We start from the raw sequence: 13,973 nt of genomic DNA on the forward strand, positions 1-13,973 counted from the left end.
GTTCTTCACTTTTCATCATTCAATAAAAGTCCAGGAAAACAGGAGGTATGCTGCTCTTAGACATACTGCCTGTCTTTTTTCTTTCCCTGGAAAGCGCCACGGCACATCTGTATCTGACATTAAACAGACTGGGTCACATGCTGCCAAAATGCACATTTAAGCCCTTGATTCACGATTGCGTGTGGAAAAAAAAGGTGAAAACAAATAAGAAATGTAAATGTTATACTGTTTTTTGTTTTAATGTTGTCACATGTAACTTTCTGCATACATGAAATGCTCTAAATCAAGGAATCGTCAGTATCACAACTAAAAGAATACTTTTCTACAACTGATAGATTTAAATGGTTAATCTGCTAAAACGCAACACCATAGAAACTCCAGAGCGCCTTAATCTGGAGATCTCTTATTTTTTTAATAAAGAGATTGTATTTGCAGAGTGGAGTGATCACTTTGAGAAACTTGTGATAAGCCATGTTATTCTTCCTGGAACTATCTGTGCGGTAATCAGCAGCCAAAGGTGCAAACAACCATGTCAGAGCTTTTCTGTTGTTTCTGGTCTTTCTCCAAAAGCAGCACAGCCACAGGCACTGAAAAGTGTGCGTGTGTATGTGTGCGCTTACGTGTCAGTCAACAGGTCAGTGTCTTTAGCAGGAAGATAGTTTACAAGCAAATGTTTTAGAGGGGATGAATATGTGGTTGGCTGTTTAGAAAGTAATCACATTCTCGCAGTGGCAGTAATGTCTTTGAGCTCTTGAAATTTTTACCTTTTTGTTCTGTTAATGGGGATTTCTGAGCAGCAAAAAAAATAATGTGCCGAAGTGCACCTAATGCTGAAGCAAAAGGAAAGTGTGAAGGCACATCTCAGAGTTTGAATCTCAGCAGCCGCCTGTCCCCGCATATTTAAGTGGGTTCATATGAGATATTTGTATAACTTTCCATCACCATGTGCGCTGCCCAAAATGTCTCTGATGGTGCAGTAGTTTGCATGAGGAACATGGTAATATTCAGAAAGCATGACCGCTGCCAGGAACTTTCACACCTGCATCGAATTAGAATGCTAAACGCAGAGAGCAGTATTTAAATATTTAAATGCGAGCTTTTAACTCATTCACTGCCAATGGCTGGCAGTGAATGAGTTAAGAGAAGCAGATTAGGTGTTCCTGGTAGTGGCTGTACTTTCAGGATCTCTCCAGAGCTGTTCAGGGCTCTCTAGTTGGATCGATAAAAAATTGGAGCACAAAGGCAAGTTGTTTCTGAAGTTGGTCCAGTGGTGACGTCATTTCAATGTGACCACTGAAGTGTGAAGACAAAAAAAGCTTCAGCTTATTTTGTTTGCATTCTGTCCTCTTGCACTGAAGGTGAACTATGATTCAGTCTTTTGTGCCATTGTAATGTCAAGTATGAGTGGTCACGTAAGCTATGTGATAGATTAATGTCCCAGTAGTTGTCTTGACATTTCTCCCTCTCATCAACTCTGTATTTTTTATTAATCGAGCATTCATCTCCAGCCCAGAGTCTGACCTGAAACCCATCCATCTTAACTGCCTTTTATTTTTCTTTATTTCACTGACTAGGAAGTGCGTCAGACTTGTTCCTGACGCTAATATGCTCACAACTGCCATCCTGCTTTTCACTGCCAGAGAGCGATGGGCTTCAACGGGAGCTGAAGGCAACGGAAAGAGTGACACAAAGTCCTCTTGCACGTTTAAGCAATTTTTCACAGGTATTGAGATATTAAATGTTTAAATTCTTGACACATGGTTTCACCTGCCAGAGCAGTGAAAATTTAACAAGACTTTTTATAGCATGCTGAAGGCAGTGTATGCTTGCATATTAAGTCATCAACTGGGCTTATTTAGGTTTACCAACAACTGAATTCCCATTTAGAAAGTGCCTGTGGAAAGCTTGTGTTAATTATTTAGAAGAAGCCACGTGGCAAACAGCTGCTCGAAAATCTCCTCACTGAAAATGAGCTTTTTTCCAAGAGGACCCATCCACCTCTTGTAATGGCTGTATAGCGCAGCAGGCAAGGATGCTCTGAGCTTTTACTCAGCTGGCGACTGAGTGACAGCAGAGCCGAGTTATCCTTTTTCCCCCCCCTCTCCGAATACCTATCCTTCAACTACTTCCAGAAAATAATTTATGCCTCAGGCTGACTTTTCCCAGATTCAAGTGGCTGTTTTCATCATATTTACCCTCTTAGGTTTTTTTGCCCATTAAAGCAGGCTTTGCAGATTTCACTACATTTTATTTGGCAAATAAAACGTGCCTGTATTGTTTAGCTATGTTATGGTGGTAACTGGCTGTGAATGAAAGACACCAATCGCACCTAATAACTGTGAACTAAGTCACTCAAGTCTGGATAATAAGGTGTTAAAAGCAACGTGTTTTTTTGTTATGTGGAAAATGATATTACAAAGCCGTCCCCTCCAGGATTACCACAGAAAGTGCACAGCATGGCGCTTGTGGGTAATAGCATCTGTCACTGTGTTTACTTTGGCTTTTTTTGTAACCTTTCTATATTAAACATGTGAAAAAGTAATTCTGTAATGATCATGCACATCACTTCCTCATTCTTTGGTATTTATGTGAAAAAGCTTCAGAAATGGAAGTAGATAGAGATTCCTAGCAGCGCACATAAGACCTTCCCATTCCCTGGCGAAGATGTGGACCTTTGGAGTTTTTCTCTAGTGACTGTTCGGTTCTTGTTTGTTTTCTTCTTGGTCTCTGGACAGCCTTGGATTTGGTTGTGTGTATTGGCTGAGGCCCCTGGTTCAACATTAAAGGCCATGTTCTCATGTGCTGTTTCTGAGAAGAACACTCAGTGCTGTTGACATTACTCTTTGGAGGAGGTTTTTCACCGGATTAGGAGAAACTGTCAAAAGCATTTACACTTGATTAGTGTAATTATTGAACCACTGGCTTCTTAGTAAAACCTTATTATTATCTTTCAATGTGCAGCTACCTTGTTCGTGTCTGTTTTGAGCCTAAAATGGGATAAACATTTGGGGTTTGTCCTAATAACCATGTGAAAATAACATGAAATGAAATATGCCAAAATGCCAGTATTCTACTACCACATCCTGCCAAATCTTGAAGTAGGCAAGCCAGCCATTTGTGACATTTGCCACATCAGTCCACAGACAGGTGTTTAAACTAATACTGCAAAAGTTACTAAGTGCCCTCGTTATCTGTAAAATGTGAGCAAAAGAGTTACAGTTCATAGGGTCAGTGTCATGGCACAGCAGTGGCAAAGCAGTACAATATATGTCCCAATCATTTGCAATAACATATACTTGGAGTATGTACTCAAACTAAACAGAAAATGTTCAATTTCAAACTCAGGGTTAGGCTGATTTTTATTCTATGTCTGCAGGAAGTGGTAAGAGTTAAAGTTAGAGCGGGAAGCCACTTTTCACACCAAAATAAGCACAGGGTAACGTCAGCTCGCAGTGTGAGGTTTTCAGACAGGAAATGAACATACTAATGTCTATCTGCACCATACACTGATCTGCTACGACACTGAGGAAGCTGAAGTGCGTAACAATGATCATCTTATCTTTGCAATGCAACAAGTCCTGGGTGAAAAAAAACAAACAAAGAAAAAAAAATACTTAAAAACCGATGATGACTGATGCAACGAGCAGACAAAGGATTCAAGACAACAACCCAGCATTCAAATTCCCCACGTCCTACTTTGATATAGCATTAAAAGGAATGTGGTGGAAAAAGCCAGAGCCAGAGAGTCAAAGCCAGAGCTGCTCTGATGACACGATCAACACTTAAATGAGCAAAATTCCTAAAGTTGATTATTAAGACCATATAGAAGTTAAAAAATAAGCCATAATGAAAGTGATAGTTTGGAGAAGGAAAGCAGCAATGTAAATTAAAACAGAATATTTCTAATTAAGCAAAGGAAACATTTATGTGGATTTTTAGGAGCTCACAAACAAGCACTGGGTCCCGCAGTGGCAAAGTCAGAGGTTTTTATAGCTGGGCCTTAGGGGTAGTGGAAAGGATGTGATGTGATCAGAAGAACATGATTAACAGAAAGCAGGCTGTAGGATAAGGGATCCCCATCCATCTCTTCATTTCCTTCACTTATCCCCCTTTTTGTTCTGTGCCTTGATCCCATTTTTAGAGGCCGAGTTATGAGCAGGCTTCAACTCTTCTTCCTCTTTTTGTTTTCATTCAGGAAGAAGAAAAGAGGCCAGAGTGCGTTGTTGGAGTGTTTTTCTTGGTTCTAACATCCACTGCAACATCAAACAAAAATCAAGTTGAGAACAGGAAACTCAAGCTTGAATCCCTTTTGCTCATCATAAAGTCACAGAACCCGGGGGTTTCTCGTAAGTCGGCATGAGCTGCACGGATCTGGTTACGTTAAGTTTGAGCTGTATTTTTTCCTCTCTGCGCCTCACTGAGGGCAATTGTTTTCACCATGTACAACAAAAGTGTGATGATTGGCAGGGTGACGGGGTATTACCTTTCTTATCTGCATTAGTGTTACAGTAAGTGCTTGCATGGTTTCAGGGAACAGCTGTTTTTTCTGTGTTGGATCTTCACTGATTTGAATATGGATGAACAGAGTGATCAGAGGCAGAGTTTGTTTTGAATGTATAAGTGACCTTTGATGGACCATGCTTCCCATGGCTCTGCCTTCATTCTGATTCCAAGTTGAACTCTTCAACCCGCTTTCTTCACCTCAGTTGTTCAACTTTAAGCAGAAAATGTGTCATGTGGACAAACCGCACTAACAGCAAAACAGCAAAGTCGCTCAGCGCGCAATCTTCCTATGGTTTAGCCTCCAGTCTTTTCTCAACTGGTTGCACATGGTCTGCAGAGGGGGCCTTATGTGAGAAGTCACTAACGCTGACTGGAAAGCAGTCTCTGCATGGTGCAGCAGTAGGCTACCAGACGTGTGTGTCTGCATCACTGATTGTTCCATTCAACACACACACACTCACGCGCATACACCGTGTAACCCCACTTGCAGATATTTTACGAGACTTTAAAACAAGCCAACAGAACTATTTGATCTTGCTCTTTAACAGAGAAGAAAGTGCTGAGTTTGCCTGTACTGATTACACACAGTTGGCTCATAAATTTCACAAAAAAACAAATAAATACAATTTGGCAAGGTCGCCAAAGTTGTAGCGCATATGTTCTGGAACGTAAAGCAATTTCCTGAACTATTCTTCTACAACATACATTCTCTGCAAATGCTCCAAGGCTCATTTCATTTTCTCTAAACCCTTTCCTCTTCATCAAAATCATTTCATCATTTTTTTTTAAATATTTCAGAATGTAAAAGAGGTCAAACAGTCCAGTATTTCATATATTTTTGTTATTTTCTGTATGCAAACACAGGCCAAACGCAGACCTGTGCTTTAACCTCTAGGACACTGTTCCTTTTTCAGCCATAATGCACTACACGTAGTTGAAATTTTCCCACACATCTGACTGATTCGACAGCTCTTCTGCTTGCTTCCTCGGACGCGTTCGTCATTCTTAGTTTCAGACTCGAAAACATCGGCAGTTTTGCTCGGGTTCATTGCAGATTTGCAGTAAGATATGATCTTATTAAAAAGAAGTTGTTCCATAAGACCTTGCAGAATAGCGGAAGTTGAGCAAATATCAATAGGCCGACTGTGTGTTTGTGAAGAAATCAGAATTCAGAAGTTCTCAGAAATTTCCCATCATGCCGCCACATCAGATGAACAGTGGGTACAGTATTAAATCTGAGAGGGTGAATGAAAAACAGGATGCTTTGACTTTTGTTCTCATGGGCTCACATTTGCCTAAAGAAATCTCATGCTAAATAGGGGGAAGCCCAAATCCCTTTCTATTTGGTTAACAGCTCATTTTCTCAAAAGGGGCAGTCTTTTTTTTTTTTTAATATCTTTTTTCTCTCCATTTTTCAGCACTGGTGCAGAAAGTGCAAAATATATGCATGAGTTGCAAATGGTGCACAGACAAGCATGATGATAAGAGATTGGTAATGAAACTAATTGATGACTATTCGCTAATTTGGTTCAGTGAACTGTTACGTTAACAGTAAACCTAACCTTGAATCACAATATGCTTTTTTGATGTTGTTGTTTTTGGGGTTTTTATACGCAGCAGTCGTCCTCGGGTTGAGTCCTGAGCTTCACACACCTTCACAGCTGGTGGGATATTTTTGTCTTACTTTTAGGTCATATGCGTGTTTTTCTGCTTAAATTTAAACATGCAGTACACCGATGTTTACCAGAAATACTGTGACCTCTCTAATGGTTAGTATTGCAGTTGACTGGTCTTTATTCCCATGAAACATTAAATAAAACATAAGGCAAAAAAGCATCAGACTATTACCATAACAGCCATACCTGTAATTGATTGATACATGAAACATGATAACTGGTACATATTAATTATATACAGTATTCACACGATCCTGTTGCACTAGTAACACTAAAATATTGTTACCAAGCCCGGTAACGATATTTGTAACCTGAGTTGCTCAAGTTAGATAAATTATTACACAGGAACATACATTTCAGTGTTTAGGAAACATTAATAAACTAAAAGAAAATTACAAGAAGAAGAAAAAAAAACTATTTTGTGAACAACCCACACAGCATATATTATTGATAAACCATTTGGAGCCTTATCGTGCTTCACAGAAGTGATTATTTTCCACCCTCTGGGGATATTTAAAGGGCCAGTTCACTCAAATTACTAAAGCGGATTATATTTTTTACAACCTCTGTCTATACACATGGTCTCACTCTCTTGATCGGTGGGTCACACCACAATGAAAGCCATTAATTAGAGGTTGGTTGTTGATAACTGCGACACTGGCTTGTGTAGTGAATCTCATAGTGAGAATTAATATTGAATGACAAATCGTAGGATGGCAACTATAAGAGGAAGCCACATTTCGCTCAATCCCCCCTATATTTGTGTGTGAATAAATCACTGGTTGAGACACACTCATTATATGATCTTCATCTTCAATGCATCAATTTAGCCCCCAAATTCAAATGATCTGAGTTTGCCTGTGTCTCAATATGACCATTTTACCATAGTAATAAAACTTAAAATAGTTTGAAAGCCACAAAAAGCCATATGCATATAATTAGAATCTCTCCCACATCACTCATCACACCATAATGCCAAGCTTTGTTTTTCCGCCCTGCGTTCGGGTATTCACATCTAAATTGCACCGTCATCCAGTTCAACTACTTCACAAGTGTAATTGGTCATGCGATTTGCGTTATTGTTAAAAGTACTTCAAAGTGCTCAAAGTAGAAACAATGAAACGCCTCGATGTTTTGGGGTAATAGTTTCGGCTCAGTACTGTTCTCTGCTGGCTCTGAAGGAATCGTTAGTAGATTTCAGAGGAAGTTGTCTACTGGCCTCCACTTAAAAATAGTCCGGTCTTTTTAGCTTCACTGTTGCATCTAGAAGTCCTCGTCATAGTCAGTGTTCGGAAGGCCATTTTCAGGAAGCACATACAGCGATTTGCTTTTCTTCTTCCTGCTATCTGATTTCACCTGTGAAGGGTCTTGATCGCCAGCAAAGGACAGGTAGGCAGCGATGCTGTTCCTGACTCCATAGCTCACCATGTTTTCGTTGCAGGCGTCTGTGCTGACCAGCTGGTTCCTGTAAAGTGTAGAGATGAATACAATTAATCCCACCTTAGAATAAGGACAAACCTTCAGTAAAATGCTGGATTTGAGTGCAGTGGTCAGGTTCTTTGTTTTTTTTACTCAGTTTCAGCATTTAATGTGTTTTCTAACCTGTAGCCTCATTCACACATTTTTTCTTCTTCACATACGTAAGCACTTTTAACCTAACATTTAAACAGGTGCATTAGGGACAATTCAAAGTTCAGTCTGTCGCCCAAAGAAATTTCAAAATGGAGCCAGAGGCTGAACCACTGACCTTCACATTTAACCGTTAACCAGGCTCCACCTCCACAGCTGCCTCAGATATTCATTGCTGCCTCTTGTTTAGTGTCATGATTCACCGATTTCTTTATAAAATATCTTTTGCATATTTAATAAAGATTAAAAAAAGGAAACTTATAACCGTCATACCATGGTTATTATAACTAAACTTAAAATGTAACTTAAAACTTAAATGGAAACTAAATATTAAAAAATAATAATTTCTGAAAACCAAAATTAAAGTGAAAAATAGACTTTTGAAAAAAAAAAACATGAATGGAAACAATTTTGTGATCTTAGAAAAATATGTAACATAAATTGAAAATAATGAGGAAATACTGTATCATGGGTTTTAGTATTTGTTCGTTTGGTAAAGATTTAATTACAGCTTGTCAGATGAGACACTGGTGGACATGTTGATTGTGGCTCCTGAGTGTCAGCTGTTTTTTTCCTGCTTTTCCTAAATCTTGCCTCTGACAAATGCCCTCCATACAATAATAAATAAAGAATAAACAGTGTAAACAGTTACGGTGAATTAACAGAAACAGAACATCCAGGGCAACAGTGCTTTGTTCTGTTACTCCACTGTGAGCTTTCTGTTGTTGAAGCTCAAATATATCCCCATGGTACTGTTGCACAAAGTTGGTTAGATGCTGGCTGTAGATTTTTTTTTAACAGTGCTTAAATGTGTTTTTCATTAAAATGCATTAAAATTGTATCTCAAAGGCTTAACGTTAAGGCGGGACAAAGATGGCAATTTTGAATTTTATTCAGTTCAGTTCAGCTCAGTGTTATTTATATCGTGCCAAATCACCATAATAGTCACCTCAATGCACTTTGTACAGTAAGGTAAAAACCCTACAGTAATACAAGAGAACCTTATTAATCAGACCACCCTCTATGAGGCAACACTTGGCATCAGTGGGAAGGAAAACCTCCCTTTTAACAGGAAGACCGAAGAACCAGCTTCAGGGAGGGGCACACAACATGCACTGTCACACTAACATGCTTCTAACTTGATCTTCTGACAAAGGCCAGCTCCCAATGTTGCAGTTTTAAAATAAAGTGGACAGACTTTTCCCCCCAGTTCTTCCCTGCACATGCTCCTCCACTGGGCAGCTTTTGTGCAATTCTGGCTCACAAATATTCAAATAAACACACTTCATGGCTGTCGCCTTCATAGCAAAATATTTATTTGAATCTCATCTGTACCTGTCTACTTTGTTCCAGTCAAAGTTGCGTCGCATCACTACAGGTGGAGCTCCAAGACTTGCATCTGGCGGCTGAATCGTGCCAGACAGGCAGGGCGAGGTCAGCACACAGCATAACCCATCTGCAGAATCTGAAAATGCAACAATAGGGGAAGTAAAATACAGCCCCCAGGCAAGACGAGTAAAGAACAAACATAAAGTTGCAAAATTTGCATGAACCACTCAACACTTGACCGCTCTAGCAAACATACAAAACAAACTTATATATGTGTCAAGAGTATTGCACTACTTCAGCAATTATCACAACCGCTTTTCCTCACTGTGTACACAACAGTGCTTATCAAACATGCAAGTTGTATCTCATTTCCCGTTGTGTTCCAAAAATATTCTTTCAGTGGAGGAAATATATATAGAGGCTGAAACACTGATAACAAATACTTCTATATTAAGAACATGAAACTGTATTTTTGTTCATCTAAGCGTGTGTGGTTTCTGAAGTTCGTTAGTACTTATATGTGTGTGTGTGTGCCCCTACACATGATGAGTTTGTTTACTGTCTCACATGTGAACTAAAGGTCTATGAGAAAGCAACATATTTACGTATCTACTCACCAGAATAATGATTGATCATATCTTCAAGGCATTGGAAAGTGAGACGTGGGGAGATGTAGTACCAGCTGTTGTCAAGTCTGAAGATACGATAGTGCTTTACACTCCTGTGCCTCACTGAGAGCGAATACAGACCTGAGGATGTGACACGCATCGCATGCTTTGAAGACAGGCTTTCAATAATGACATCAATCTTGAAACAAGACCATATGATTAATAACAATAACATCAATAACTACGGCTTTGAGACAAAGCAGAAGCAACGTGAAGTTCAGTCATGTGGTGTAGTTTCCATCTCCTGTCAAGTTTAGTCATTGGATTTATTTATTTATCACAGGTCAATGGGACTTTGGCCCAGTTAGAAGTCATTTCCCTTTTTACGTGTCTTTACAGATATAGTTTGACATTTTGGGAGATAGGCTGTTTGCTTTCCATTCAGCCTAAAGATGCAACCAGCAGGCATTTGGCTCAGCTTAGCTTAGCAGTCATTGGCCTGCTTTATCTAGACCTCAGTAGCAGCTTGCTGCTTCCTCCCCTTTCCAGCTATGGTTAACTGAGCGGTTAATGGTGTGACTATGCTGATGTCCTGTGTCGGTAGTTAAGTCTCAGAGGTAGTTCACGATTGCTTTTAACTTATTCACAGAAACCAAGAATTGGAATCAAATGAAAGTAGTCGTTTACTTGTTCTTACCTCTCTCCCTTGTGCTTTCTCGGACCAGAAAAGAACCCACTCTGTTCCCGGGTAGAAGAAGCAGTTCTTCCGCCTTCTGCCTCTCCACACCTTCAAACAGCCAGCTGATTGAACCAAAAGAAAAATAAAACCCAAATGAGTATTTAATTCCAGATTAAATACTAGTGGGGATAATAATATAAATCACCATATTTATTAAATCAGCACAAACGCAGCTGTAATATAGGGCGCATCACCAATATGTCATGCCCATTCTATTAAAACGACAGCTCGTAAAGCAGAAGGACCTATTTTTATCAAGTTCAAGCAAACCAACCAGACCAGTGGAACGGAAGATAGTGTCAGTGAGGTGTTACTTACCCATGGTACACTCGTGCTACATGGCTGCCGGGTATGTAGTTCTCCTTCCCCGTTTGGATAGAGCGCACTCTCCACCAATAAGCCTCCCTGACAACGACACAGAAGCAAAGAGGAATTAAAAACTGACCTTTTGCCGAGCCACTTCTCTAAATTACACATTTAGAACACTCCATTACAAACAAACCTTTCTTTTTGACTTTGGTTTCCTTTTGCTGCACATAATCTCCAAAACTTTTCTCTTTTCTTTTCTTTTCTTTTTTTCAATTAGAAAAGCAAGCACATGAACTTACTGCGCAACCACTTTGAGCTTTTCTCCCAGTCTGTAGATCGGCTCGCTGATTTCAGGAGCAGGATAGTCCTGGAGCACCACCACCACCTCGTCTTCTGTGCCTGCAAAAACAGTAATATTTGCAGCCTTTACTGGCAGCCAAATGTTGCCGTTGTGATTTAGAAATAACTAAAACTGTCCGAAATCAGTTTTTAAGACTAGATTTGTGATTTCTTATGTATGTGTACTCGTGATTTGTGTTTAATTGCCTAGGTTCAATTGCCACATCATCATAGGCATGCATAATGAAACATGGCGAAACAGTAAATTCTGGTATTCAAGATATCAGTGTCTCTTCGGTCAGGGATTATCACAGTGACTGTTGTTGCTGCCAAGAGTGCAGAAAGCTCCCAATCTGTAGTTTTTATCAGCCTGCGCTATTTATACACTAAAAGGACATCTTACCCTTCAGAGAGGTTTCAGGGTTTCCGGTGTTGACCTTGTTCTCAGCACTCACACCTCGCATCACATTCCCCATCCTCCAGATGGACTAGACTCCAGCCTGAAGTCAGGACAAAAAGAAAATAGACAGACAGGAATCACTAGTACACGTCTCTCTGCTCTTGATCTTGTAGTCTACATACTGACCATTGAGCTATATCTCAACTGACACATTTGTTGCAAAATGGGGAAGCTGAGGCTAGATGTTATCGAACCTATTTTTCCATTGCAGCACCGAGCTTTGTGTACTAACTAACAGACTGTGAATTTAGATATTGCCACATCATATACCTAAACTTCAAATGATCTTACATAACGCATATTATGATTAATCCATGAAAGCATTTCGACAGATCCTGCCTGTATTTATAAGTCACAGTATGTAGCAAGACAGCTGGCTAGTATGAAGAAGCGACAGGTCCGCTTGAGCAGATGCAGCTCAGCAAAGTGTGAACACTTACTTGCAAAATTTGTGGCTCGTTGTTTCCGATGGCATCAAGGCCAGCGAGAGAGATGATGACCCAAACAGGGCATCGCGGCAGCAGCAGAATCTGGAACTAGAACGGCACCATCTTCACAAGAGTTTACAGGAATGATATGTCACCCACTGGGGTGACAGCTCTGCATCTGACTGCAAACTCACTTCCTGTAATGAAATGAGGAAGAGAGCAGGCAAGAGTGTTGTTGAGAAACACGGTGAAACATGCAAGAAGAGACTTCACAACAGCCTCGCTGTTAGGGAAACCAAAAGCGCCGCTGGGGTTTTTTGTTGTTGACATTTTAAATTTATAGGTGGGCTTTCTTTCATAATGTTTTGGTTTCACAAAGTCAGTGCTGATCGCCAATAGTGAGTGTGCTTTTCCCCCAAAATAACGATGACAGTAATAATCTGTTCAAATCATTCAAGCCCCATGGGGAAGTTTCAAACTTGGTTAGGTGAAACCAGTAGTATTCAAAATGCTAAAATCATATCAGTGTAGTTCTCTTCTTGAAAACCCCTCAAGGGAAGAATAAGAATACTTTGACAGAATCAGCAAAACTACCCTTATTGTTTGTAGACTGTGGGAATTAAGTATCCAGAGAGAAACATCTGACTGTTAGGCAACACTGCTTTTACAACAACTGTCCGTATTTTCAAATCATATACAAAGTTTATAATAGCCTATAGCTTATATTCCATGTTACATGAAAAAAATATATATAAAAAAATACACACAAGCTTCTCTGGCAGTCATGCAACACTTGTGACATCACAAGTGTTTTTCTTGCAGTCTCGAGGTGTTTGTCTCAGGCAGGAACTCATATTACCCTGCATGTTGAAAAGCGGCACTGAAGATGTGTTACAATGGTACCAAACATCCCAATGTGACAAACTGGGAACGTGAGGCTGCGGTAATGTATCCTTTTATTTCTGATCCCACAAATGGAACATGTGGGGTACCACAGAAATGCCAAAAAGTGCTTGGCAGGCCCCCGGCACTGGCAGAGCCCAGTATGTGTCTCCTATGTGCCTTAATTCAACCAACTAACTCTGGACAGCTATTTATAATCTCAGCTAATGTTTAAAAATGTAGTACAAAATATGGTTATGTAACTGTATTTTTCATATTAAAACCTGGATTATTCTTCTTCAAAACTACGCTTTAGTGAAATCTTTAAAAGACTGAGTTAGTCCTTCCTTTTGGTTTTTGGTGGAAAGGGGGATAAGGTTAGCTCTGAGTGATAAAATTCCTAAGAGGAAGTACACAGAGTCATGCATCACATCATGTACCAACTGAACTGCGACTAAACCATGCTTTACGCAGTTCTGTTCTGCGTAGCAGCAGATACTGTGGCTTGGTGGCTACCGTGAGACTCCAGGACTCTAACAGCTGTGGTTGCCAGGAAGGAAGTCTCCACCAGCTTAGAATGAAAATAAATACCAGGTAGTTTGTGTGCTGACCAAATTTACTTTTATCTTTAGAATTTTTAGCACTTCTATGTAGTTTTTTTTTTTTTTTTTTAGCTTTCACAGGACAGTTATCTGTTATGCCATCTCTGTCCTATTCAGGCATTAACAGTCATATGTGGATGACTAAATAGAGAAGAAGGTTTAGCAGTGTGACATGCATCACATTTCACACTAAGCTAACTATAGCTGTACTATTAGAGTGTTACCCGCTATAAACGTGGCAGGGTGTAAAGTAGTGTAAAGAAATGTTGAAAAAGTTGGAAAAGTGATACCAATATAAAATGTTAGTTTAAAAAACAATTTGTATGAATGAAGCTGAAAAAGATGTAAGTAGTAAAAGATGTAAGTAGTATTAGAGCACACAAAGGTAATCGATAATTCTGTAAAGCCTGGAACATTTTTCTTTTTTCTTTCATTACACAGACTTTCTACTTCTTCAGGTCCTGGTTGC

At 39.7% G+C, this 13,973-nt stretch overlaps 1 protein-coding gene across 1 annotated transcript; it reads right to left on the minus strand.

The window, feature by feature from the left end:
• Window positions 1–6,286: 6,286 nt before the first annotated feature.
• sla1a (Src like adaptor 1a) lies at window positions 6,287–12,211 on the minus strand. Its single transcript, XM_085396795.1, has 8 exons — window positions 12,033–12,211; window positions 11,536–11,632; window positions 11,093–11,192; window positions 10,803–10,889; window positions 10,443–10,546; window positions 9,755–9,886; window positions 9,144–9,273; window positions 6,287–7,644 (listed from the first exon to the last, which is right to left on the minus strand). Exons 2-8 carry the CDS (start codon window positions 11,606–11,608, stop codon window positions 7,443–7,445), a joined length of 828 nt encoding a protein of 275 aa, XP_085252921.1. The 5' UTR covers window positions 11,609–11,632; window positions 12,033–12,211; the 3' UTR covers window positions 6,287–7,442.
• Window positions 12,212–13,973: the final 1,762 nt, after the last annotated feature.

The sequence above is a fragment of the Rhamphochromis longiceps genome, linkage group LG22, assembly GCF_057381845.1.
Source record: "Rhamphochromis longiceps isolate RC_006_pf linkage group LG22, R_longiceps_female_GT1.1, whole genome shotgun sequence".
Taxonomy (NCBI): domain Eukaryota; kingdom Metazoa; phylum Chordata; class Actinopteri; order Cichliformes; family Cichlidae; genus Rhamphochromis; species Rhamphochromis longiceps.

Bases quoted from the DNA above. Each gene is read 5' to 3' on its own strand.
- sla1a (XM_085396795.1), bottom strand. From the start codon at position 11,608: ATGGGGAATGTGATGCGAGGTGTGAGTGCTGAGAACAAGGTCAACACC. The intron at 10,890-11,092 runs GTAAGTTCATGT...TGTCGTTGTCAG, and splicing joins AAGCTCAAAGTGGTTGCGCA to GGAGGCTTATTGGTGGAGAG. The intron at 9,887-10,442 runs GTAAGAACAAGT...TCACATCCTCAG, and splicing joins AGAAAGCACAAGGGAGAGAG to GTCTGTATTCGCTCTCAGTG.